Here is a 26525-nt window from a genome sequence, read left to right on the forward strand (position 1 = left end):
TATTCTATTAATATCACACATTATATTAAATAAGACTCAACCCGTACACATGATGCAAAACTCCAAACTGCATTGATTTGCCTCCAGCCTCTGTAACGTAACGCACACAGGTTGATGGAAACGGTAAAACGCTCAAAAAACAGCAACACAAACTTACGTGAAAACGAAGAATAAAGTGGTCGATCCCACGAGAAGTGTGGCAGCTGTGGACACCGGGATGTATCTGGTGGGTTTAAATCTCTTTCCAGCGCTGTTGGGCATTCTGTAATGTCCACATTCCTCACTTATTTATTCCGATTGGATTGGAGAGCGCATGTAAACATCCAAGTGAGCGATATTTAGCGGTTATTATTAGCGATTGAGCCGGTCCGTGTGTTCGCTACGACGCTACCGTTAACCCGCATATAGTAGATCCACAGACAGACAGACAGACAGACAGACGGGCAGAAACACAGCTCTCTGCTCCCCGAGCCTGGAAATCCCACCCTTACGATCCAGCCCACTGGTGGTGAGGTCACTCAGTCGGCTTGAAAGGTGGAGCCTCCACGAAACCCATGCAAGAGGGTCTTTATAATGACAGCATTATAGTTCATATATTGTGTAAAAAATAAAATCTGTGATGTAAAAGTACCAGTCAATTTGCTGTTTAATAAAATAAAAAAAAGAATAACTGGGCCCTGTGGATTGTTTTCCAATAATGTTGTTAATTAGTTACTTACTTACTTAGTTATTGCATGTAGTAATGGTGACTTTTGAGGTTTTGGTAGGAATTATGGGATAATAATTTGAGCATGGATTAGATTACTAATAGGCTACACACACTACAGCCCGTGTCACCCGGCTCATCTTTATAAGCTCATAAGTAACGGGCTCCCTCTAGCGGCGGTCTGCGTGACGTATGAAACCCATAGACCCGATTTGACCTACATGGGACACCGTATGAGGACACACCGTGTACTGTAGAGTCAGGAACATTAGCGAGCTAAAGTTGTCTCCTCCCCAGCCGCACTATAACGGTCTGATCATGGTCAGTGTCATTTAAATTCGCGTTTAAAGAGTTCGCATTTAGATATCCTGGACCCAGAAATCGCATTACAACACCAACCATCTGCTGTTTTTGGATTGTCACAGGAAAGGGCGCATAATAAGCCCAAGTAACGCGTGTTTGTGCGTCATCATTTGCTAGCTAGAAGAGAGGAGATCTAGTGGATCTAGTGAGTGGGCTAGTGATCCATCATCCAGGAAAGGTAGTGTAGTTAGAGAGATCTCCGGCATGTCATTCAGGAAAACGGTCAAACTCTTCTGCGGCTTCGCCGGAGGATCCGCGGTGTTGGTTTTCGCGGCCGCCGCCGCCGCTGATTCTCGGGGGTGTTTGGGAGATGGAGGACCAGCAGGTGTCTGGTGGAGCAGACTGACTGTCCTCCAGGCAGCACAGCCTGCGTGGACAGCGGCCAACAACCACACTCCTACACCCACTGGACACGCATGGGACTTCAACTGGGATAAGTATGTGTATTGTTGTGTGCTGCACCTATACACAGTTAATTTTAGCCTTGGATCAAGACATGACAGTCTTGTATCAAGGCTAATTTTTAACTTAGCCTTGGATCAAGACATGACAGTCTGGTATCAAGGCTAATTTATTTACTTAGCCTTGGATCAAGACATGACAGTCTGGTATCAAGGCTAATTTTTAACTTAGCCTTGGATCAAGACGACCATCTGTCATAATAATTATATCAAATCTTACTTGTATTAAGGCAAATTTTACGGGTCCAGTTGGTTACATTTGTACACTCTCAGAGTTACAATTGGATACATGAACAATTTTACTATCTATCTATTTCCCCCCATCTGTATTCTGTGGAAGTCTCGTCTGTCATCCTAAGTATTAACACTTTAAATGGTAGCCTATGTCCCTAACATAAACAAGGTCAACCCAGTAGGTCGGGTTTTGACTTAACCTTGTGGGAGGTGTCGTGAGGCAAAGCCACTAATCTCATCATCTCTTGTCACTCTGTGTAGGAGGGACCCGGCGACGCTGACTAATGGCACCAAGAAGAAAGAAACCGCAACCGAAGACCCCAGTTCAGAGCAGGACAATGGCAAACCTAAAGCTACACGCAATATCCTCCTCATCCGACACTCCCAGTACAACCTAAGTGGAAATGGAGACAAGGAGAGGGTCCTCACACCATTAGGTTAAATAATCTTCTACCAAATTGTTCCTTTTGTGTTGTTGCGTTTATTCATACAGACCATTGTAGAGATACAGGAATTTCAGCAAAGGAAGAGAGGGGGATGACATGCCACCATCTCCAGCTGGAAGCCAATGGGGACGTGTAGTAGTTGATGACATTACTGTATCTCCGCAGGGGCCAATACTTTTATAAAGATAAATTAGGTATATTTCTATTGTTTACTTAAATGCATTGGTTGTAGGGATTGACACTTAGCACCTGCCAAGTGGAACACATCTTAATTTTGTTGAAATGACTTTTATGTGGTGTACACTACACTTAAATTATGAGGTACTTTTACCTATATTGGTTAACTACATGGTTTCAGCCTGAAGAAGTTCTCCCATACTTTGAAAGAGACAGCATGTATTGGACATTGCATAACATTGTCCTAAATGGACCTTACTTTATGTATTATGTCAGAGCTAAAGTTTAAGTGTTCATTCTCATCTAGGTCGGGAGCAGGCTGAGCTGACCGGCGAGAGACTGGCAGCCCTGGGACTAAAGTATGATGTACTCATCCACTCGACTATGAGCAGGGCCACTGAGACTGCACACATTATCAGCAAGTACCTCCCAGGTCAGTCAATCCACACTACAGAGAAACATGTAGATCTTCATTGTTACAACATCAAGAGCTCCTGTTCAGGTCTGGAATGTCATCAAAGTATAGTGATAACTGAATAATTTACAGGCCTAATAATAATAATAATAATAATAATTTACAAGGAATACTTCACTCCCAAAATGACTTTTCTATCCATTACTCATCCTGTGAAGACTAGAATTGAAGAATATTTTTTGTTTTTGTCATATTCTTTCATGGTGAATAAAGAATAAACAGATTTTTGATATAGTTTTGCTTTTTATGATCTTAGACCCCTTTTTTCTTAAATTCATCAAGTATTTTCTTAGTTTTTGGATTATTCATTCACTGTAAAGGAAAGTGAGAAGAACTTAAAATTCCCCATGAATACACATTTTCACAGTGTGAGTAATTGATAACAAAAAGGTAATTTGGTGACATATTCCTTTAGAAGAGTTTAGATTGTGTACAGATACAGGAAAAGGGTGGAAAATATATATTTGATTCCAATACACATGTTACTCAATGTTGCTCCCTCTCTATATATACATATGTGCTGCTGAATTGAAAATGTCCTTCAAATCAATACATTTGATCCTATCTCATCTCGTTACTGGTCAAGGAACTGAGCTGCTGAGCTGTGATTTGCTGAGAGAGGGAGCACCTATTGAGCCTGTGCCACCTGTCACTCATTGGAAACCTGACGCTGTGGTGAGAGAAACCACGCCCACTCTAGACTAAATGTTGACAGATGGTGTGATTTCCCATGTTCCTTTGCAGTTGCTAAGATGAATTTCAGCTGTGTACAGTGTACATGCAAATGTCTTGTCCAGTGTGTGTTTAGGCACCTGAAGCTACCCACACACAAATAGCCAATACAACAGTGTAAAGCGATGGGAAAAGCGTGAACAAAAAAGTGATACTTGCCCCATTCAATACCACCAAATAACAGAGGATACAGTCTCTGTAAGTGTTGGGACTTTATCGTTTGAAAAGTACTATATATAGTTATGTTGAAGTTCAAGAAGACTTTTATATCTTCATAACACATGCAGGCTTACAATAGACGGCTCAGCCTTCAGGTGATGTGGGTTAAAGGACCACATTGGTGGTCTGCCATATTTAGTCCATGACACAAGTAATGTCACAAGTATACTTGTCACTAGTGACCATTTTCCAAAACATCCAAAGCAAATTCACAGGATACCTCGTTTAAAAGTGCAGCTTGTGAATTTGACATAAAAAAAATAAATCTAACATTTGTATGTCCTACTATGGAACAAAAGTCTTCACATTCCCTGCAATGTATTGGCTCTTCATATGAGGAGCCTAAAGGACTATTATTCTCTTAAGTCACACATTTTCACCTGACACGGCGGCTGTCCAACCCTCTGTACCAACCTTCAGCAGTACCATGAAGACGGGGCTCGGATAGAAGCTGCCTTCCGCCGCTACATCCATCGTGCTGACCCTAAGCAGAAGGAGGACAGCTATGAGATCATCGTCTGTCATGCCAATGTCATCCGCTATTTTGTCTGCAGGTGTGTTTTGTCATGTCAATTTCCGGTGGGTCAATATTCTCCCTGACTCATAGCTAATTTATACTTTGTAACAGATTTTCAACTGAAAAATGCAATGAATCGTGTTTTTAAGTTGAACATAAGTTGTTTTTGTGACTATCATGGTCGTACAACAAAGTATACTAGAAATAAGGCTTCAGGTGGAGAATTTGTCTGACCTTTGTTTGTTGAAATGTATTGCTGCCAATTGTTTTGAATAGAGTAGTACAGCTTTGGCATAGCTGTTTGTTGTAAGGGTTTCTAAATGAATCTGTGCTTGCTTAATTCCATCACAATATGTGCTTTATGTCAACATTAAAATGCTTAGTTATTTCATGTAAACTTTCTTACCTGCTTTGTAAACTGTTAAAATACTTGTTTGGAGTGGAGTCACTGCCAATCCGTGTATGTTCAAAGAGTCATTTTATAGGCCATACCTATACAATTAATGCTTGATCGTCTAACAGACTCTGTTAAGAATTTAACTGTGGTCACAAGGGTTCATATCACACTTGTAATTAGTTTGCCAAGAGATTGTGGCAACCACACTTATAATTTGTTTGCCAAGAGATTGTGGCAACGCCATTGTCATTTCACTTGTTTTGTGTGTTTCTCAGGGCTCTCCAGTTTCCACCAGAGGGTTGGCTACGCATGGGTTTGAACAATGGCAGCATCACCTGGCTCACCATCCGCCCCAGTGGCAGGGTGGCCCTTAGGGCTCTGGGAGACTCTGGCTTTATGCCCCCAGACAAACTGACACGGACCTGATGCACTCATGTACTCAGCACAAGGGATGTACTCAAGATGGTTGTCATTCGTTTGCTGGCTCACAGTTTTCCTCAAGTGTCTTCTTGACAGTAAATTGTTCATTACAATTGTGTATAATTTAACCAATTACTATAATGCCATGGTAATTCGTTAAGTCTGTGTGGTATTTTGTTGCGATCACTCCAGTGCCATAGTTTACCACCTACAGTACAAAGGGAGAATACTGCACAGAGGCCCAGGTGTCTCACTCAAGGATCTGACTGCCAACTCCTGTCCAACTGCAGATGTGAGGACAACCACTTTGGAGATTCCTCCTGAATGTAATCTGAGGACTTTTACACTTAAGTGACTAAATGGTTTTTAAACCAAGAATGTTTCTACGTAACTACATGTTTATTAACCTCTAAATGAGGATTTCAAATCTGTTGTGTAGTAATACGCAATAAAAGTGAAATTGATTTCATAAAAAAATTAAATAAAATCATCCATATTGGTCTTGATATATGGTCTGTTGATTACTTAATCCCCCCAATAATTGGGGAACACATTTTTAGTTGTGCTCTTTGAATCAGTTCCCTATGAAATGTTTGCCAAAATGACAGCGGCAATATGTATGCACAATTTACTGTGCAGTTCTAACACTTAAAATTATAAAGACAGGAATTATTTGTAATATGAAGGTAAGGAAAATCAAATTGACACCTCAGCAGCCAAGTAGGAGTGACATTTTTATTGATTAGTTGAAAGTAAATGAGTCTAGACATCCAGAGAAAGGAGATAATTCACCATGTTAACTTTTTTTTAATAAAGCACAGAATGCCCAAAGCACAATAAGCATGACTTTAAGTATTTAGGTGCATTTTTGCAAAGTTCCACATTCATAAACATTCAGAAGACCAGAATGAGATCTGCTGTTTACACCTGAGAGCACATGTACAATACAATCCTCTCCAGGAAGTTAGGTTGTGCTCTCCAGTTAAGGTATAGCTCAGGGGATTTTACATTCACAACTTGTTTCCTCTCACTGACAATCTGTCATACCAGTCATAAACCACTTGAACCCTACCATCCCCATTATGGGGCAGACATTCGGTGAAAATGGCCCCCCATCTACAATCACAATGTTTTGCAACGTGTAAGGTTGTAGGTTGGCTATTTTAACACAAGATATTTAGTGTAGCCCATGGTAATACAGTCACTTAGTATATGCCCCATGGGAATATAGTCAATGAGGTTTACCACTTAAACCCTAGACTTAGTTGACCGGATTCCCAAGGGCTCTATACTGGACCTCCTCCCATTATCGCTCTACACTAAAAATCCTTGCCGAAAATGGCCGATCTACAAGTGTGTAGATAAGCTATTTTCACTGAATGTTAGTCAGAACAGGGATGCTAGGGTTCCAAGTGGTTTGACTTGACTGTTTTCCCAACATCAGATTAGTTGACAACCTCTTATACAGCAGTGAATTAACCTCTAAAATGTTATTTCTTCTCCATACAAGTTTGGCTACAGCATGTTTTTGCACATTCACATTTGACCGTTTACATGTTACTAAACTTGCCTTTTGTAAGCACTGCAAGAACCTGTTATGTACAGATTTAGTTCTTGCCATCAGCCAATTTAAAACAAATAAAAATAAAATCTAGCTTTGAGATCTCAGACTGGATGGTTTTCCTTTAGCAAGATGTGCACTAATGTTACACTGAGGATTTACTGTGTACTCACTCATTAGTCATTCATGTCTGAGTACTGAGTGTGTGTGTCACACAAAGTCACATGTGCTTTTAGAAAATACATGCAGTCTGAGGTCACCTTATAAGCAGAATGAAAGACGTCCTTAAATGTACAAAAAACACGTAAAAGAAATGACCAACATTTCAATGAAATTAACAAAAGTATCTGTAAAATTCACATATATTTATTAAATAAAATAAAACTAAATTAAAGAAATATGGAAGATCTCAGTGTACCATTGCTTTCCCAAGTTTGCAGTTGTCACCTGTGACCAACACGGCAAACAGAAGTTGACATTTTGGGGATTTTTCTGTTTCAAACGGGTTGGACAGCATGTGGCAAACTCTGAATGAAGACTGGTCCATCACTTCAGAGAAATTAAGGCAATTCCCAAACTGAGGAAAACAGGAACTGGCAGTCGGTTTTAATAAAAACATTGAATTCTTTGTGCTACTGACCTGACATACAAAAAATAATTCATTAAAATATTGACATTTATTTTTTTAAACGTTTAGTTTAAAAACACCCATCAGTGCCTGAATCCTGAAGAGGATTCGACACCGACACCTTTAGTTAAGAACTAGCTTTTTGGGGGGGATTGACAGATATTCAAAAAGTTTAGACTCGAGCTATGATACAGGTGCTTCCACAATTGCCACAAATAACACCATTACCATTGAATCAACATGGCTCACAGCCATACAGTACATACATTGTCAAGGAAACTGGCTTCTTTTTTTTCTTTTTTCTTTTACTTTTGTGTGTACATCACAACTGAGAAGTGAAGAGGACTTCCTGTATGCAATATATACTGAGTAGTACCATACATCATTTGATACAAGTCTTTCCAGACACTTTGTGCATATTTCTGTTGTTAGGTATGTGGTTCTGAGCTCTGGCGTACCGGCCTTAACAAGGCTTGATCCTTACTGGCATACGAGGTGTGGTAAGGAGCGAATGGGGGCGGGGGCGGGCTGGAATTAGATTGGCGGCTCACTGAAGTGCTTGAGGCGCAGCAACGTTGCTGGGTTTTCAATGTAATGAGTCCCGGGACCCACGGTGGTCTTCTGTCTGGGTCCCCAATAAAAGTTGTAGTTAATGACAAATTGCTGTGTTTAATCTTAATTATGGTTATATTAATGCATGTTTAAAATGTACCTGAAAAAATTTAACAAACAAAATCCCAAATCTGACAACTTTATTTTCAAAAGAAAACTATATACATAGAACATAGAAATAGCACCAAAATAAAGTATAAAATAAAGACTAGAAGGGTGTCCTGCGTTAAGAAAGTAAAAGTAAGTCCAGAACCAACCACTTAATTAAAAGGGTTTTGACTTAGAGACGCGGGACACATGACTAACAACATCACTGGAGCCGTATTCTGTGGATGAAGCTGGCATAGGCGGGGCTGTAACGGCTAGGGCTGAATTCTGGAGAGGCAGCCGCATGACGGACAGGGCTGAAGCGGCTGACCGGGGATGCCAGGCTGCTGCCTGCGGGAGAGCCAGGGGTATGGCTGTGGATTTGGAGGCGAGGCTTCACCACTGCGGGGCTGGGCCAGCTGGAGGAAACGTAATAGATTATATTACTATAGTAGTAACAGTAGTAGAAGTAATATAATGTAAAAAATAAGAGTATGAGTACGGACAGTGTCAGACATTTCTGGAAAATGACTTTCAGCATTTGCAAGGTTATACCCCTTTTCTTTCTATTGTGCTTCTTGTGTAGTCAAGGTAAATGCAGTTTTTATTAGTTTTTTTTCTATAATTTATTTGCCTGCAGTTAATTTCTGACCACCGCTCCCGCACACAACAAAGAGTTAAATGCCATGCAGTCCCGCATAAACCCGCAATATTACCGCCCAGTGCGCAAACTGCGCATAAACCCACAATATTACCGTCCAGTGCGCAAACTGCGCATAAGCTGCAATATTTCCACTGAGATCCAAAAACACACACAAGAGAGTTTATATTTGCGAGGAGCTGCACAGCGGGAGAACAGACACTCTAGAGAGATAGGCTACTTAGCCATTACACCTCCACAGAGACTCTGTGGTGGCACCGACAGCAGGGCTCGGCCGGACTTACTGCTTGACAGTAGGTTGTTAAATAGATTCATTATGCACATATCGGACTGCCCTCAGTTTGGTCACCATCTCTATCCTATTATCGCTTCTCTCAACCAGATCAAATAACAATGCATCACATAAAACACAAAAAGGCCTACCAACCTTTGCATGTCTGATGTGGAGTATTTTTCCATTGTGCTCTTCCACTTATGAATGCAAGGATATTTTTGAGCGTCAATGTCTATGGCTTCAATTGCGACCAAGACCTCTTTGTCCAACTTCGTAGGAGACTCCCTGTGAAAACAGGAAAAGCGATTGAGCACATACCCTTATTTTGATGAGAAGGTCTGTTTTTAAAGCCCTTATCTCTATGTTTTTCTCCAATTAATGATAAGTATTAAGTAGCCTTACTCAGAACTCATGATCTCGAATAGGGGAAGGTAAGTAGAGGACTCACTTACCCATCTAGGAAAAGCCCTTTCCTAATGCGCGGCGGTGTCCTGGGTAAGAACTCTGAGTTGTCCAATGACTTGTAGGACGACCCAGAGGATCCAGAGCTGCTTAGATCCCGCCCACCATGGTCCCACGACTTGGACCTGGCACAGAGCGTACGGCCAGACACTGGCCCCCTAGTCCTCTGGCCTCCCAGCCCATCCAGATCTTCCGTGTCAAAGTACTCCTCCGAGCTTCCAATGCTACTCACATCCCCATCCTCCCCTTCACTTCCTCCTCCCTCGGTCCTCCACCCAGCCATCTCAACAATGGCCTCCTCGCTGCCTGTGACAAACACGTTGTCCTGACAAGTGTGAGCCAGTGCCAGCCGGCCCAGCCCTGAGCTCAACTCTATGGCAGCGGAGCTGTAGTGGGAGGGGGAGGAGTCCCGTGCTTCCCTGTGCCTGCTGCCACCACTGCTCCTTCTCTCCCTGATGACGGGAGGGCCGTCGAGTGAGTCGGCAAGCGACATGCGCTCAAATTCCACCATGAGGTTGGAGATGGGAGAGAGGAGGCAGGAAGCAGAGGAGATGGATGAAGTGGAGGAGCGGGGGGACACTTTGTCCCCGTTGCGAGTCCTGTCTCGGGAAGAGGAGGACGGGGCAGTGGTGGAAGGGCATAATCCGTTCTTGCAGACCGCGGCAGGAGACAAGAGGTCGTTGTCTTGGCAGCAGCACAGCGGATCCTGCTCGGCCGCCGCCTCGATGAGGTCGGCACCACGGTGGTGGTGTAATCCCGCGGCGATGGGCAAAATGTGAAATTCGTGGCCGCCCATGGCACCCTTCAGTGAGCCACTGTCCTTGGAGCGCGCCGAGGAGGTGATGGTTCTGGTTAGCGCCGCATTCTGCCTGTTCTTCATCTCCTCCAGCGTGATGTCATCCCCTTCGTCCAAGAAGGCACCCACAGAGATGGAGTTGCAGAATTTCTTAGGCTTACCTGTAACCACAGGGGGGGGATTGATTGATGGATTCATTACAAGTACTGAACCAATGTTTAGGAGCACATTCGCTAAATGTATAGTACACTTACTACTGTTAAAAAAAAACATTTTTTATCTTAAACCTGGGGCCTAGTTTTTTGATTATTTGGACAACAACTTTAGCGTCACATCACAGGTTTACAGTTATAAAAAAAGTGGGTGAAATTCTTATTTGTACAAGCTCCCATCATTTGCAGTTTTCAAGAAAGGGCGAAAGAAAACAAGGAAAACTCGTCAGAAGTGTAAATATTCCCAATAAGAGTAAAGTAAATATATACATAAAAGGTGCATGATTAAAAGCAAATAGCAATAAATATATTGGAATTGGTCCATTCCGTCGCCTCCAGATGTTTTGTGTCTGGAGGGCAAAGCAGGTAAGTCAACCAATGCGGAAAAATCTTTCCGCATTTAGGAAAAATCTTCCTAAATGTAGAAATTGTCATAGGATTTCAAAAGGACCTGCTAACTCTCGTGTACGGAAAAGACCTAGCCTACCTGGAGAGGGGGTTCTGAACCTGTTGCTGGTCTCGTTCTCCCCAGCCTCCTCATGACCCCGCTGGCTGAAGTCTTTATTGTTGAGGTAGTCCTCAAGCTTACGCAGGCCTTCTGCTGATGAAAGGTCTACAAAACTTTGAAGAAAGTCCCAATACTCTGCCCAAGGGTGCCCCAGCTCACGAGCCAGGTCTCTATGGTAAGACAGGGTCAGAAAATGTTTTAATTTTTTATATATTTCTTTCTTCCCTTTTTTTGTATTCCTTCACACATCAAGTTAGGCCCTGTGTGTGTTATGGCTTGTAAGTAAAAGTTGACATCAACGTCTTGATACTGTGCCATTTACTCTAAATATCCTTAGTTAAACAATCCAACAATGTATTTAGGCTTATACTTGAAAGATTAAATTGCAAGGGAAAAGAAATGGTTTAGCAAATTATTTCCCCTTACACTGTTACACAAAGTTGTAAATTACAATATTTATGAATGTAGAATTGTTCTTATAATTTTCTCCCACGTTCTTTAAAGTCAACATCAACTGAAATGTCATACAGACTGTTATAAGCACAAATACCTGGCAGTAGAGAACAACGAAACTATTTTTAGACTATTCATTGGCTACTGAGTCAGATGTCAGTCTGGGTGACACATGGCACAGAAAACACAATGTTGGAGTAGCAGATGCCTATTTACGTGTGAGAGAGCTGTGGTAATCTGCCCTTGTGTAATATACTGCTCAAAGAAATGAAGGGAACACATTTTTTCCATTTAAATGTTTTTAGCAGTAAATACAGTATACATACATACAGTACGGTACATACATACATTGAGCATCAAAACTGCTAAAACAAATTAAGGGAACTTTTTTTTTGCAGTATGCAGCTATATTGTACCAACATTTTGGTTGGGGCAAGTTTGTTGTCACAACTGCATCTATATCGTACCAACATTTTGATTTGGGCAAGTTTGTTGTCATAATGTAGGACAAAGAGAAGACAGTATTTTACTGCTAGTCCTTGGTCAAGACAGCTGTACTCCAAAGATAACAGGGCAGTAAGGTGACCTAGTCAGTAGAGGAATTGTCATAAGTAACCAGTAACCCCACATGGTCACTGGTTCAGTCCCCACACCAGCAGTGAGACATTACCCATAGCCAGTCCGGTATTTCAAACCTTTTGGCCTAAGGGGGTGACTGACAAACTCCGCGTTGAAGCCTCAGCGTTGAATTCAGGCACACAATGCATTTGTTCATGTTTTCTGATGGGTTAGGAGAGCATGTTTACACGAAAAGAACATGATAAACGTTTATGCAACCACTGAAAACTATTTTAATTCTGGCGAAAACCGGGACAATTTCGTAGTGAATGTTGAAAACCGGGACATATTAGTGTTTTAGAGATATTTGTCGGGACTCTGGACACCGAGCTTGAAACCGGAACAATCGCGGCCAAACTGGGACGTCTGGTCACCCTACCCAAGGCACAACAATGGTGAAGTTAAAATCTCAAGGTACACCGACATTTTCTTCATAGCAAAAATATCAGAACTACGAACTCACAACGCGTCGCATCATGACGTGTTATGAGCTTGTAGATATATATGTATCTTACAATGAAATAAATGGGCGAAATCTCTGTAGGTCCGAACTGTCTGACCGACCAACCGACTTCAAACTCGCATAACAACGACCTGAAGGAGTGCCACGCCTGGCGTCAAATCGGTTGGATGTCCAGAACTGCAGATGCGATCGCTACGCCCATACATGGTCAAGTGTATACATGGGACCGACCTACTTCAAACTTGCCGTGCAAATCGGAGAGGACTTGGGTGAGTGGGGTGCCCGGCATCGAGTCGTGTGGTTGTACAGAACTGCCGATCCACCCATATATGGGCATACACTGATGTTATGTTTTATTTATTTGATATGGACATCACAATTACATTGGACAAAACCAGATGCATTGTTTACAGTGTATATAGCACGAGTGCTAATTTTCAACACCTGTCCACAGGAAGCTTTTCTAAAATACAGTAATACCAATCTAAAACCCAATCAAGTACAACAAAATAATAATATATATATATATATATATATATATATATATATATATATATATATATATACACATGTATATACATATATACATACACATGCACATGCATATACACATACACATACATATACACATGCACACATACATACATGCACTAATAATTAACATCATCAAAATCAATATTTAGACCCAATACATTAACCAAACAAAAGAAGACATAATCATTCAGATAACCAATCAGCAACTACTGTATACGTGTGAGCACATTTGATTTGATTTCAACCATAATTTGAGTTCTCTGTTAAACACATTACCATCCGTCTCTAGTTTTAGAACCGTAGGCAAAGAGTTCCAGAGGTTTCCCCCTTTACTGAGAAGGCAGACTGCCCGAAGGTGTTTTTGCTTTTAGGTACAATACAATCACCATGAGTTGATGCACGTGTGATTGCTCTACCAGAGCTCTGACGCCTATCAACCAGTCCAGAAAACAGAGGTGAAACAGGGACTCGTGACAATGGGTAATGCATAACTGAGTGGGGACGCATGCATTCCCAATTAGGCCTAGATGCAATTACATCCTTTTTTGTATAGTTGTATATCTGTGACTGTGAGGTTGTTAGAAAATCCCACGGCAAACCTGGACTTGAGGCACATAAGTGTGCTTCAGCACACCGTTTGGAAACCACTGCCCTAAACAACCAGACACACTCCAGCTGGCCTTGGGGCAAATCTCACCACAACCGTTTCTTCTGTATCATCCCTATGCTGTCTCCCCAGTCTCAGCTTTTCTATAAAAGGCATGATTGTGAAGGGTTTCAGAGCTGGACCTACCTGCCCACTCTCTCGGCCCCACGGTCAGGGTCTGACTTGAGGATGTGGTGGAAATGCTCTGCTCTGTCTCTGGGCGGCGTTTTCCATGCCCGGCGGAACTCATCTGCCTGGAGGAAATCAAATGTCACTATTTCAGTACAGGTTGGACTTCAGAAGTATAAGTCGCCCCCTCCAGTAAATTTCACTTATCGTTTTACCTACCTGCTTTTCTGAAAATTGCACACAGTGTTGTGGTTTGAAATCATAGCAACACTACTGACTATATTATATTCACACAGCGGCCATTTTACTCTCACGTCATAATTGCGGGTTGGGAAGAAATAATGGGGGTGGCATTATTTCATGAACTTAATAGCAAATACAAAAAAATCTGGTGAAAAGACCTTTCTTGTCTGAGTCTACAGCGAATGGCAGCGGTTTCTAAGCTAGCATTGGACAATCACTATTGGGGGGTGGAGTTTAGCAAAAGGTCTATTAAGAGATCAATAAAATATTGTCTATGGTGCCACTGGAATCCATGTTTAGCACTACAGGTTGGCAAAGGGAAACATTTAACAGCAAAAATGTATAAAATAACTACTGGAATAGGGCTTTACAATTACATACGAAATGTTAATATATAAAGTAAAGCCAGCCAGCCACCCTTAGGCATAAAATCTTTTTTCTGAATGCTGTGATATGAAACTGCTTAGAATTGTATTCAGTTTGTATAAAGTAAAACAAATATTTTGTTATTACTAGGACCACCACAACAATGAAATCTCTTGTTTAGGAAGCCGTGTATAATAGCTTTAGCTATGAGTAAACAATGCAAAACATCCCAGTAATTCTTTGCTTCTGTTTTTTTGTTGACATTTTGTTCCTCTTTAAGAAGACTCTTGACAAAAGACAGTCCTTTAATAGTTCACAATTTATGATCCTACATGTTGACACATCAAGAGAGAGATGGAACTTGCCTTAGAAGGGCTCAGCGGGCCGGCAAAGGCTTTGACTGCCATAACTGGATCCATGGGACTTCTTGTACATTGTGGGGAGAATGAACGAGAGCGACTTTCCAACGGCTCAGGGGACCAGGGTGCACCAATCACAGGCTGAGCAGAGTTGTCCGTGGCCCTCAGTAATGGTATATAGCAGCGGTCTGAGACACATGAGTCATTGTTTGTACACCTGATTACAACTGAAAATGTCTGAAACTGAAATTGTTTTTAAATCACTATGCATTTACTAGATTCAACTGTTGTGTGTAAATAAACTAAAACTTTTGTCACACACAAAATCACAAACAAAAGGGCACTGAACTAGACCCATTTGTAATTAGTATATATAAATACATAGTTGGTGCACTAACCCCATTTACACCTGCTTACGAACACTCAACTGTTTTGAATCGTCATTTGGTTGCACCATGGTGATGGTGTCATGGTTCAATGAGGGAGTTTGAGCCAGTACCAGACACCGGCAAAATGATCCCCTTTATTTACATTAGTATTTTTGGAAAATACTAATAAACGTCCAGTAGACATTTCTCATTAACTCTAGCGTTTATTTAATAACGGCCTGAATCGTGGGATGTGCTAAATCCCCCCCCCCCCCCCATATTTGTGCTGCATGAAAAAAACTCAAGCAATGTGCTTACCTTCCAAATATTCACATATCTTCTGCCTCACTTCTTGAGTTTTATTTTTTCTGTCACAAATGACCTGAAGAGAAGAGTTAGTTAAATAAAAAGAGTGAGGTGTGAGCTGATGGCTCATTTAGCATGCCTACCACATAAGATGCAAAGAATAGCCATAAATACTGTATATCTTCTAACAGTCTTGTCATAGATTGAACCATTAATTGAAACAAATGGAATGCAGTTTGGCACTGATGGCTCTGCTCTTAAGATGCTCCTTAAATCAGCCAAGCCGCATGTTAAGCTAAATCAGGGAGCTCCCCCCGTGGATATACAAGAGCACGCCACAAGCAAGACATTGAATTTCAACTTTGAACCATGCACGACTCTGAAGTAGAAAGGTGGAGGCTTGGGTGGCGGAGGAAAAGCGTTGCCAGCAACAGCATGTGAGGCAGGATTGGTGTAGCAGAATTTGAGTGAAGGAGTGTGTGTGTGTGTGTGTGTGTGTGTGTGTGTGTGTGTGTGTGTGTGTGTGTGTGTGTGTGTGTGTGTGTGTGTGTGTGTGTGTGTGTGTGTGTGTGTGTGTGTGTGTGTGTGTGTGTGTGTGTGTGTGTGTGTGTGTGTGCGCGCGCGCGCGCGTTGGGGCAACTCTGGCCAAATTGTTCAAACATTAAGTTGAGTTACAGGACAAAATGTTATCAGATTGTTGGAAATGACCATGACAACCCAGCAGGATCCCTCAGTCATGGGCAGGAAGAGGGGTGCAGGGTTATAGGGAAGATGAAAAAAACATGGGTAAAATTAAATGGGAATAAGTCTATGTGGATGTTTCTTCCAGTGACATAGCATAATGGATTTATGATGAACATGTGATTAATGTGTTGACGATTGTACCCCCAATAACATGACTGTACTTATTAAGAGAATGTTAATGTTGATGAGAATAAAAAAAAGAAATAGCTTACTTCACAGGGCTTTTGGTCATACTTGTTCTTGCAGTTCTTGTCGATGTCAGGGTGTGAGCAGAGAATATTAACCACATCTGGACAGCCAAACTTGCAGGCAAAATGGAGAGCCGTCTCAAAGCCCTGAGACAGAGCAGAACAGAAAATATGAAGAACACGGGTATAGATTTGTTTGGGTCCTCCTTTTGGAGCCTGACCCTGTATTTATTTTGCAGACAGTGAAGGCACAGGGGTGAGGCACTGTTGGTGTTCAACTGCTAAGGATACATGTGGAAGCAACAATTAGAGCTACTGAACAATGAGAGCTAATAACCTCATCAAGAGTGTTGAGGTATACTGTAGGTCTGCAATGCAGGGGACAGGTTAAGGTTACTGATGTGTGAGCATCAGTGGTGTGAAGTGTAAACTCACAGCCTTATCTGGAGTGTTGAGGTATAAGTCGACAATGTAGTGGATGCGCTTTTGAAGCATAGCATCCTTATCGTCAGGATACATGAGCCGCATGAACTCAGGATTTTCCAGAGTGTCCAGTAGCAGCTGGACAATTCCCGCCTGGTTCTCCTTGGCAGCCACATGCATCACATTGTAACGACAACCCTCCTAAGCAGAGCATAACAGCAAAAGGTTGTTTAATATTATGACTTTATAGATGGCCTTAGGATGAGTATATTCTTCAGATGTCTAGGAAATGTCTGTTCATTATAATTCTTGCATCTAGAATCAAATCCGTGAAACATCAAAATATCAAATATGGTGATTAAAAGGACTGTTATGAAATAATCAAAATACACTGTTATTAAATGTTGGGAGAGGGGTTACCCATTGCTCTAGCCCCTTTCGGAACCCTGTATACCTTTTTTGTATATGGTATCCAGGCAGGGTCCCTTGAAAGTCAACGCATTCTCTCATTCACCCGCTGGTACCACCCTCTGGTCTCGGACAAATATAACGTCTCTAAAGTCAGCTGTATTATGGTCCCGTGGAAACGTGTGTTTAACGGCGCTAATCGGCGTTGCCATTAAACATGACAGGCCCCATTTTCACCAGTGCCTTACCCATTATCCCTAAACTTCTTTGCCATTTTTTACTATTTTTAAAAACATTTACAAATAGTTCAAATAGCCAACCTACGAGCTCACGTGTCAATGTAGATCGGCTAGTTGAACTATTTGAAAATGTTTTTAAAAATAGTAAAAAATGGCAAAGAAGTTTAGGGTAAATGGGTAAAGCACCGGCGAAAATAGGGCCCGACATGTTTAATCCATATCTTAATTTTTTGCTATCACTTTTTTTTGCTATCACTCGCGCACCATGTCCCGCCTCCCCGCCTTGTGATTGGCTGGAAATGTGCATCTAGCCAATCACAAGACAGGGGAGGCGGGGTATGGAGTGTGCGATTAAAAAATAATTGATTAAACCAGTTTAATGGCAATGCCAATTAGCGCCGATCCCTAATGCAGTTCAGAGAATCTTTGAAATCTCTCTGCAAAACTTTAGAGACGTTATATTTGTCCGAGACCAGAGTGGTACCAGCGAGTGAATGGGAGAAGACATTGGCTTTCAAGGGACCCTGGATACCGCCTTCCAAAATACAAAAACAAAAAAGGTATACAGGGTTCCGAAAGGGCCTACCATTGCTCCAAAGGACATCATGCCACCATGTTGGTGTGATAAAAAGAAAGAAAGGGCTGCAATGTCACTACCCTTTGATTTATTTTTGTTATTTTAGATTTCAATTTTTTAAATATTATATACGTATATGAAATTATGTTACCGTCTTTTGTTAACTTCTACCGATCTCTTTTCTTCGCCGTTATTTCCATTTCATGTCTTATTATTTCTCTTTTAAGGCCAGTTCTGATCAAAGATTCACAATCAGATGCGAAACTTACAAAAGAATGCCCAAACGTTTTAAAACTGGTCAATTCACAACAAAGACATATAAGTTGTTTACGTTACATCTCTTTCCAATGTCTTCTACTTCCTAGTTGTTGTGTTTACATGATACAGTTGAATCACTGCAGCTTACATTGCTTAAAACGGGAAGCACATAACCAGTAAAACCACTGAATTGGCAGCCATTTCTTTCCTACGAAGACATGGCCAACCTACTATGTTCACATAGATTGTAACACCTTTCGCATGATGTTACCTATACCAAATGAAAGCATTATTTGTAATTATTAAGCTTTATTTTAGGATACACTGTTTGATGCTAGTTGAAGAAGAACACTGTTATAATTCAATCATGACATTAATTATTATCTATATCTATAATAGTAGGAACTGGACAGACACACAAAACAAAACCTCTTGAGGTGCTGACAAGCAAAAACTAAAAATAAGTTACACACTGCATAACACTTGTGCACTTTTTTAGTTTTATTTTGAGGGAAATGGGTGATAGCAGTGACAGCAAGTGGTTTGCTGGCTTGTCAAAGATGCAAACAACTTGGGGCTGCCGTAGCTGAGTGGGTTGAGAGGCCGCCTGGGAAACAGAAGGTCCCCAGTTCGCGTCCCTGAGCAAGACACTTAGCCCCAAACTGCTTCCAGGGCGCTGTTAATAATAGCGCTCTATAGGATGGGTAAATGCAGACCACATTATATTATTATTACTATAACTTGGAGGCTGAGGACTTTGAGCCAACCATGGGTGTTATAATGGGGTTAGTGCATGTTACATTCTAAAACTCTTGACCTCTCACTTGACAAGTTCAGCCTTTCCAGACGCCAAGAGTCGCCAGCCAAAGGCTTCCAACAAGGGAGTTCACACGACTGTGAGTCGTTCTAAAGGGGTTTTTCTAAAGTGTTGTTTTGTGAAAGTTTGAGCTGAACTGGCCTTTATATGAGGATTATCCATGTACTCCTCCCTACTGGCTGATGGTAATATTACACTGTAAAAGCCTGAGTGTTATTAACAGAGTGGGCAAATGTAGCCATAGCGATTTGTACACTGTTACCAATGGATTAATGAACACAGAGGACTTCACTGTGTAGTCATGTAGGAATTGAAAATATTTCTACTGGAACTCAATCTGGATAAGAGTGCTATGTAAATACATACAGGAAAGAAGAACATTTTAATCCACTGGCAAAAGGGAAGGATAGGATAAGGAAAACATTTTTGTCTACAGAAGACGTGAGATGATTGTTCAAATTCACCGGCAGCCTTTATAGAGACATTAAGGTCAGGAATGATACTGGAAAGAAGTTGATATATCAACAAAGTGCCACACTCAATTCAGACAACACACCACCAAGTGTTCATAGCGTTAAAGACTGTATACTCACCACACTTTACAATTTGTTGCATGACAGAGAAATAAGACGACATATCTGGTCACTATATGGGCTAGGAAGACATAATTCTAAAAAGCAATAACCTTTTCTGAATAAAGTTTAATTCAAATTTGTTCCAAATACTTTTGTTTCTAAGACCTTTTTCCTCCAGTTTGGAATCTGCCATTTTCCATAATAAAGATGAATTTCCTTGTGTCAGCATAATGACCTCATCAGGTTGTCATAATAAATGTTTTAAAGAATAATTTTCTACTTTTTAACTAATAAGTAGCTTGTGTGGGGGTTAGGTGTAGATTAGCCCTATCCAACACATCTACCAAAGGTTTCCATGTCATCAGTGGGAGATTACTGCACTTGCCAATTAAAAGCTAACATCAAATATTTCTCTGATGTAAAACGCTTGTATTATCAGCCTTTTGTATTATTTAGTCATATCTGTGTGATAGATTGTAAATTTAGCTCATTCCACAAACAATGCAATTATAAGCAGTTATCTATTATATGGTTTAATGGTTCCGATCTCATTTGTGTTGTAGAGACATTTATGTGAAAAACTGTAATCAAATGTGTACGTATCTGCTCACCTGTACAATTGTAGGGTTGTCTCCAGAGCCAATGAGATAGCGAGGGTTGCTCCAGACTAGCTCACTGAAGGCTACCTCATCTCCTTTCTCCACAGCCTTCCTCAGCTTGGCAGTCAGGTCTTGGGTTCGGGGGCTCTTGAAACTGTTGGCCCGCTCTCGATTGATGGTGTCCACTTCCATGTTGTCTGGAATCAAAAGGAACATGATGACAATGCAGGCGTGAAGCTTGAGTGTTGAACTTCAGCAGACAGACCAGAATCATTTAGAAAATGCTTTTAACTAGAGCCTGACCGATATATCAGTTAATTATTTGACTTCTTTTCACAATATCGGCAAATAATGCAGCCGATTGGTCCCGATTTTCAAGCTGGTATCCCAATTTTGGGCATGCCATTATAGGTCAAAAATAGCCAATGTACAAGCCAATGCCACATGGCAAAATCGCTAATCTAGAACTCTCCAAGATTGGGAACAACATCAGTATCAAACATTGGTATTTCAGACTATGCGAGCAATGATCCTGAACAAGTCTATTGTTAACATCTGTATTTAATAAAACTATCATCACAACTTTTACATTCACTGTGAACAATATTCATCAGCATTTAGTCAGTTATCGTTAGCCTGGCATAGCCAGACTAATATCACTGCGTAGATATTCGTCTGGAATCACTGGAACCTGCATTTCCGAGGGGCAAATTCCAAAAATGCCTCTGGTGATAAACCCACCCCATATTTGCATACTGGGCCCTGATTGGTCCCTCACAACTACGGAGGGAGAGAAATACCATCTCTATTGAGAGGGGCCAGACCTAATCTGCCAAGGACATTTTTTTTTGCAATGGCAGATTTGTTTGTAACCAGGCTAAGTTATCGTTTCTCTCGCCTCGTGATTGGGAAAGCCACACAGTGGAGAATGAAAAGAAACAGGGAAAGAGTTGGGGAGTGACACGGCACGGGAAGTGAACTACAGTGGAGCCTTCGGGCTTTCTTGTGAATCCAAAAGGATTTTTGAATTCAGATGAATTTGATCCTGCGGATTAAATACATTACAAACCATTCTACCACCATTGTTGCAGAACAGTTCTCTCACCCATCTGACCTTACTTACCCTTACAGACTAGTCCTGGTTTTACTGGGGAAACGCAGGACATGGACTTGCTGGGAGATGGGTAATAGTCGCATATTCCCTTTGCAAATTTCTCAGCATCCTCCCGGTTGGAGAAGGCTTTGAAGCGGGCTCCCTTCATCATCTTTACCACCTGGAGGGCCTCTTTCTTATCTGTATACACATGTGCTCTCTCTACACAAAACAAAGAAGATATTGAGTTGATGTTTGTGGTTTTTAGGTGTAAAAAAAAAAGAAGAGACACTGAATGCAAAAGTGTTGATGCTGTATTTGTCTCATGACTATGTGCTCTACAGGCGAGCCCCCGGGACACCCCGGAAGCCTATTTTTGACATTAATTTTAAACTGTCTGACTAGGTAGTAAAAAGTAATTAGGAGACCTCCTGTTATTGCAGTTGCTAGCAACATGTGGTCTGATACAATTACCTTAATCTAACAACTCTACTCTCAAGAAGTAAAATGAAGTGTATCATTTTTTTCTAGCTCAAAACTTGCCCACATCATTGTCTGTGCTATTTCAGAGGTTAAGCACATTGCTTAACCTCTGAAATAGCACAGACAATGATGTGGGCATGTGGCTGATGTGGCTGCCCTTGTAACTCATCATCACACCAAAAATAACGCATGCGACTAAAGCCTGATTTATACTTCTTCGTACAATGGCACTTGCTTTAAATAGCCAATCAATAAGCTCACGATGTGACACATTGTGAGCTTGTAGATCTGCTATTTTTGGTGAGTGACATTGTCCTACAGGAGTTTAAATTAAGCATCAGCTTATAGATCAGATCTTTTCAGCAAGTGACACAGCTGTGCGATGAGGTATAAATTGAGCCCAAGCCCTTCACAGAATATGGATGACCTATTTTGACAACATCAATCACCCTCACACTACAAGTTGCATTTAAATTACCCTGGGAGATCATGGCAGTCGTCATGAGTCACTAAACAAACAACATTACACTCTCAGATAAAGTGGTCTGTCATCTACTATCAGCATGTCATCTACTATCAGCAGAAGGACCAAATGTTAACATACGAATGGGTCATGATGACAAGTTATAGCTGTAGTAATGTAATGTTCCTAGTTCCTTCACATTAATAATTGTCAGACTAGTCTAAAAGTTAAAAAGTAATGTCTCATAAATCATAATAGTAAAGTATCAGGTTTAATTCGCATCTTAATGTCAAGTGCCATTCAAGTCACTCACTGATCTATGTCAACAGTCCAAAACAGTATACATGTATTTTGGCATTTCAATGTATCATTCTGTCTCAAGTATTGTTATCCTTTGTCAATATAAGACAAATGACACTACTATTCTCATACATGAGTATAGTACATGCGTTTTTGTACGGTTAACTATTACTTTTCTAAATTGTGGTCTTATTTTGGAACGGTCACATTTCTGAAAATACTGTACATGATTCTCTGCCCCTTAATTTTTAGATGAAAACATTTGGCTTGATGGTTAATATGATACATTCTGATAAGTGAAATGTCATGACTGTCAACTAAGCCATCTATAGCTTAAAGGAGTACTTCACCCCCAACATAGCTTTTCCCCTATCAATTGCTCACCCCATGAAGCCTTGAATTCATGGACATTTTTTTGTTTTTGTCACATTCCTGAATGAAGAATCCGAGAATGTTTAATGAATTGAAGAATAGGGGTCGAAGCTTAACAGCAGCAAAACAATATTGAAACAAAAATCTGTTTATAACCTTCAACACTTTGATTACACTTTGAGAGTTGTTTTGGAGTTTACAAATAATTTTTAATATAGCTTTGCTGTTAAGCATGGCCCCCCATTTTTTGATTCTTTATTCAGGAATGTGACGAAGACAAAACAATCTCCATGAATTCCAGCATTCATGGGGCGAGTAATTGATAGAAAAGGGGTCATTTGGTGGGTGAAGAACTCCTTTAAAACGTTTTCCCACAAATGCCATATTACTACCATAAGACTAAATGACAACAAGCTGTGTCTCTCTTACCATTTCGAGCAAATACATCCTCCCACATCGGACATACTCCAAAGAAGATTTGAGACGCTTGTTCGTGCTTTGAGGGGGTGTCAGGACAAATGTTTGAGGTGGTCCTTGACTTTACTGAGATCGCCTCTTCCTCAGGAGGGTTGAGTCCCATGCCATACCCAAAGTCCACATCTTCACTGGCGGCCTGAGGAGGGCTGGTACTGCTGGTGTTGTTGACAGTTAGTGCACCTGCTGATGTGGTGCATGGTGCCGAGTTGTCCTGGTCAGTGCTGGAAGAGGCTGCACTACCTGAGTCGCCTGGAGTTGAGCTTCCGTCCGTTTCTGTGCTGCAGCTGTCCTCTGACTTTGCAAGGACTCTGGCCAGCTTCCTCTCAAAGATGGCCCGGGTGGTGGCTGTGATGGGGCCACACTTGAGGTCCGCCCTGGCAAACTCCTCTCGCAGCTCGTCAGCAGTCAGCCCCCTCAGCCTGGTCAGAACCGCCTCCATACTTCAGCTGCCTACAGTACAAACCAAATCACATTTCAACAACCATGCCAAATAGTCTAATAATAGTGCCACTTGTGCACACCTGGCCAATAAATGCTATCCATTCAGAGACAGTCTGTAAATACATTGTCAGATAACTAACGTTGCCCAATATAGAATGGTTTCAGAGACAAGTAAAGCCATGTCATTAAGAATGTCCAAGTAGGTTGCCCAAAACTAGCATGCTACAAGAATTGATTATTAGCTGCAACCCCCAATGACATACTGTCGGTTTCATTAGAGCTTTGTTCTGTAAACTATAGCTAAAGTGTTATTTTACGTTTAAAAAAACACGCCGCCTAGAATGTTAGAGGATTATCTTGGTAAGCTAGCCACAGTAGCTAGCTAACCAACAACAAGTACCGCCAGCCGGGATGGGAGTGAGCAAGCTCAGTAACAAGAAGACTAGCCCCAAAACATGCTCGCCCCCATTTTTTTGAGGACCGCTCGCCCTGTGTTCTTGTATTTGTTTTTACTGAAAGGATACGATTAGAAATACGTTTAGGGTTAGCCATAGTTTTACTGTGGTTAAGATGTTTAAGAATAAGGTCAGGTTTTAGGCATAGTACCGAGGTTACGTTTTAGGAATACCAGGTGGCGACCGGCAACCGTTTTGGATTTGCCCCGGGGCGACTGTGTTTTGGGGCGAGTGTTTTGGTATTCAGCAGCTCTCATGGATGGCAGGCGGATGAAAATCTACAATGTGACACACAGTAGTATAACCTAAAAGAAAACGCTACATTCCAAAATGGCAAGCAAATATATAAATAATAATAATAATCAAACCGTAGTAAGGAAAAAGGCACATCAATAATCATGTAACAATCATATCAGACAATATAATCGCACGCTGTCACGCCCAAGTGATGGTCTTTTCACGCTGTAACAACAATATTATGATGACATGATGTTGCTCTAATCTACATATGACATCTATTGACAAACGCATCTCACTACTTACCGAGCATCATCTTTTATGTCTTATGATAATCAAAGCTGTGTAAAGTCGTCTTATTTTGCCTGCAGATCATAAACTGTTGGGTGTTAGACACAATGCTCGAGACGGTCTGGATCTGGAACAGTCTCATTGTTTACAACACGTTGTGCGCATGCTCACTTCCAAGCAGTGGTGGAAAAAGTACTCAAATGTTTTACTGAAGTAAAAGTATCTAATACTGCAATGTAGAAATACTCTGTTACAAGTAAAAGTCCGGAATTCAAAATGTACTTGAGCAAATGTACAAAAGTATTGGTAATGGTATCAAAATGTACTTGAAAGTACCAAACGTAGAAAGTACTCATTATGCAGAAGATTGTACCATTTCAGTTGTCCCACTTCAGTTTTCAAATGTATAAAACCCTTTGCAAATATCAGATCTACAAACTCTCAATGTGTCGCATCGCAATGCATTCTGAACGGCTATTTTCGAATAGCCGAAATATATATAGGGCTTAGGGGGTTAATGTATTATTATTTTTTAAATAAATCTACAAAGTAACTATAAGTAAAAGTGCAATATTTGCCTCTAAGGTGTAGTGGAGTAGAAGTAAAAGTACTGACATTGGAAATACTCCAGTAAAGTAAAAACACCTCAAAATTGTACCTAAGTACTGTGTACTTGAGTAAATGTACAAGTTACATTACACCACTGTCAAGGGAGGGCTCGTGCTGCTGACACATCTACCGTAACCCTGCCGTTCTCTACATGAACAACATCCGTAATATTTGACTCAAAACGCCAATTTAGTGCTTTCTTTCTTTCCTATTCCGGTTGCCAAATGTCTGAGTTTAGCCACAGTTTACGTACTCATTATTAGTTGTGTGCGGGTGTCGCTCACAACGCGCTTGTAGATCGGCTATTGTCGTTGCGCGACACCGGCGCCAACCAAGTATAAAATAAGGCTTTTTATCGAACATGCTAACGTTAGCATCTAGGCTAATTGGAAAGCTAGTAGTCACTCAAGCTAAGCTAACCGTTAGCACACATTAATGCGTCACTGAAGGGTTATATATATATATTTATAAATAGGTTTGTCATTGTCTACTACTGCAGTGAAGCCGTACTATCTTTGTTTAAACATAATGCCCACCTCCTCCTCTCTCTCCTCTGGCTACCAGACCAGACCAGTACCACAGATAGCTGCCTAGCTTCGCCGCGACCGTTTCAAAATGTACAGTGTGGACCCTAAAGACAGCCAACACAATGCCTGAATGAAATGGTGTCACAAACGTTTAAGCCAGTGGTTCTCAACCTGTGGGTCTGGACCCCCAGAGGGGGTCCCCATATGTTGTTGTTTTGTCATCTGGGGACAATGAAGTCACAACAATATATACATTATAACACCTTTTAATACATCAAAAAGAAAAATAATAATAATAATATAAGAAAGATGCAAATATTGTGAAAATAGCCGAGCTTGTAGATCTGCTATTTTCACAAGATGTATCTGTGGAACCGAAAATGTAATGCCTCAACTCCTACAATTTCAAGTGCTTATCGGGGTGGGGGTCCCCAGTTCAAATATGATTATTTTTTTTGGGGGGGGGGCGGGGGGGGGGCGGCCTGAAATGGTTGAGAACCACTGGTTTAAGCCACT

At 41.2% G+C, this 26525-nt stretch overlaps 3 protein-coding genes across 6 annotated transcripts in view; 1 reads left to right on the plus strand and 2 right to left on the minus strand.

The window, feature by feature from the left end:
- Positions 1-435, minus strand: part of zdhhc8b (zDHHC palmitoyltransferase 8b) — a 94585-nt gene extending 94150 nt beyond the window's left edge. Inside the window, exon 1 of the mRNA XM_084054814.1 lies at positions 158-435. Coding sequence (XP_083910940.1) covers positions 158-261 — 104 coding nt within the window. The 5' untranslated portion in view covers positions 262-435. The remainder of the gene's footprint in view (positions 1-157) is intronic.
- A 529-nt stretch (positions 436-964) lies between these two features.
- Positions 965-5358, plus strand: pgam5 (PGAM family member 5, serine/threonine protein phosphatase, mitochondrial). 2 transcript variants are annotated; one of them, XM_084054113.1, is made up of 6 exons: positions 965-1506; positions 2026-2201; positions 2695-2820; positions 3449-3537; positions 4234-4367; positions 5003-5358. In XM_084054113.1, exons 1-6 carry the CDS (start codon positions 1274-1276, stop codon positions 5151-5153), a joined length of 909 nt encoding a protein of 302 aa, XP_083910239.1. In that variant the 5' UTR covers positions 965-1273; the 3' UTR covers positions 5154-5358. The 2 variants fall into 2 exon arrangements, with proteins under 2 accessions (XP_083910239.1, XP_083910238.1); XM_084054112.1 differs by having other exon boundaries at positions 2695-2819; positions 3442-3537.
- Positions 5359-5876: 518 nt separating this feature from the next.
- Positions 5877-26103, minus strand: ankle2 (ankyrin repeat and LEM domain containing 2). Of its 3 annotated transcripts, XM_084054626.1 has the most exons (14): positions 26019-26091; positions 24889-24947; positions 23402-23899; positions 21385-21576; positions 20274-20458; positions 16801-16989; positions 16390-16512; positions 15446-15509; positions 14762-14947; positions 13810-13912; positions 10928-11118; positions 9423-10389; positions 9124-9255; positions 5877-8454 (listed from the first exon to the last, which is right to left on the minus strand). In XM_084054626.1, the coding sequence occupies exons 3-14, from the start codon at positions 23886-23888 to the stop codon at positions 8259-8261; spliced, it is 3015 nt and encodes a 1004-aa protein (XP_083910752.1). In that variant the 5' UTR covers positions 23889-23899; positions 24889-24947; positions 26019-26091; the 3' UTR covers positions 5877-8258. The 3 variants fall into 3 exon arrangements, with proteins under 3 accessions (XP_083910752.1, XP_083910753.1, XP_083910751.1); XM_084054627.1 differs by lacking the exon at positions 24889-24947 and having other exon boundaries at positions 26019-26103; XM_084054625.1 differs by lacking the exon at positions 26019-26091 and having other exon boundaries at positions 24889-25185.
- Between the last annotated feature and the right edge of the window lie 422 nt (positions 26104-26525).

Source organism: Gymnoscopelus microlampas (assembly GCF_963454915.1).
Source record: "Gymnoscopelus microlampas genome assembly, chromosome: 4".
Taxonomy (NCBI): domain Eukaryota; kingdom Metazoa; phylum Chordata; class Actinopteri; order Myctophiformes; family Myctophidae; genus Gymnoscopelus; species Gymnoscopelus microlampas.

What these genes read in the sequence shown, in the direction of transcription:
- pgam5 (XM_084054112.1), top strand. Translation starts at nt 1,274, where the DNA reads ATGTCATTCAGGAAAACGGTCAAACTCTTCTGCGGCTTCGCCGGAGGA. An exon ending in TGGGACTTCAACTGGGATAA is followed by an intron (nt 1,507 to 2,025) that starts GTATGTGTATTG and finishes CACTCTGTGTAG; the next exon opens with GAGGGACCCGGCGACGCTGA. An exon ending in TTATCAGCAAGTACCTCCCA is followed by an intron (nt 2,820 to 3,441) that starts GGTCAGTCAATC and finishes CATCTCGTTACT; the next exon opens with GGTCAAGGAACTGAGCTGCT.
- ankle2 (XM_084054627.1), bottom strand. Translation starts at nt 23,888, where the DNA reads ATGGAGGCGGTTCTGACCAGGCTGAGGGGGCTGACTGCTGACGAGCTG. An exon ending in ACCAGGACTAGTCTGTAAGG is followed by an intron (nt 20,459 to 21,384) that starts GTAAGTAAGGTC and finishes TTTTGATTCCAG; the next exon opens with ACAACATGGAAGTGGACACC. An exon ending in GATATGTGAATATTTGGAAG is followed by an intron (nt 14,948 to 15,445) that starts GTAAGCACATTG and finishes CATGTGTCTCAG; the next exon opens with ACCGCTGCTATATACCATTA.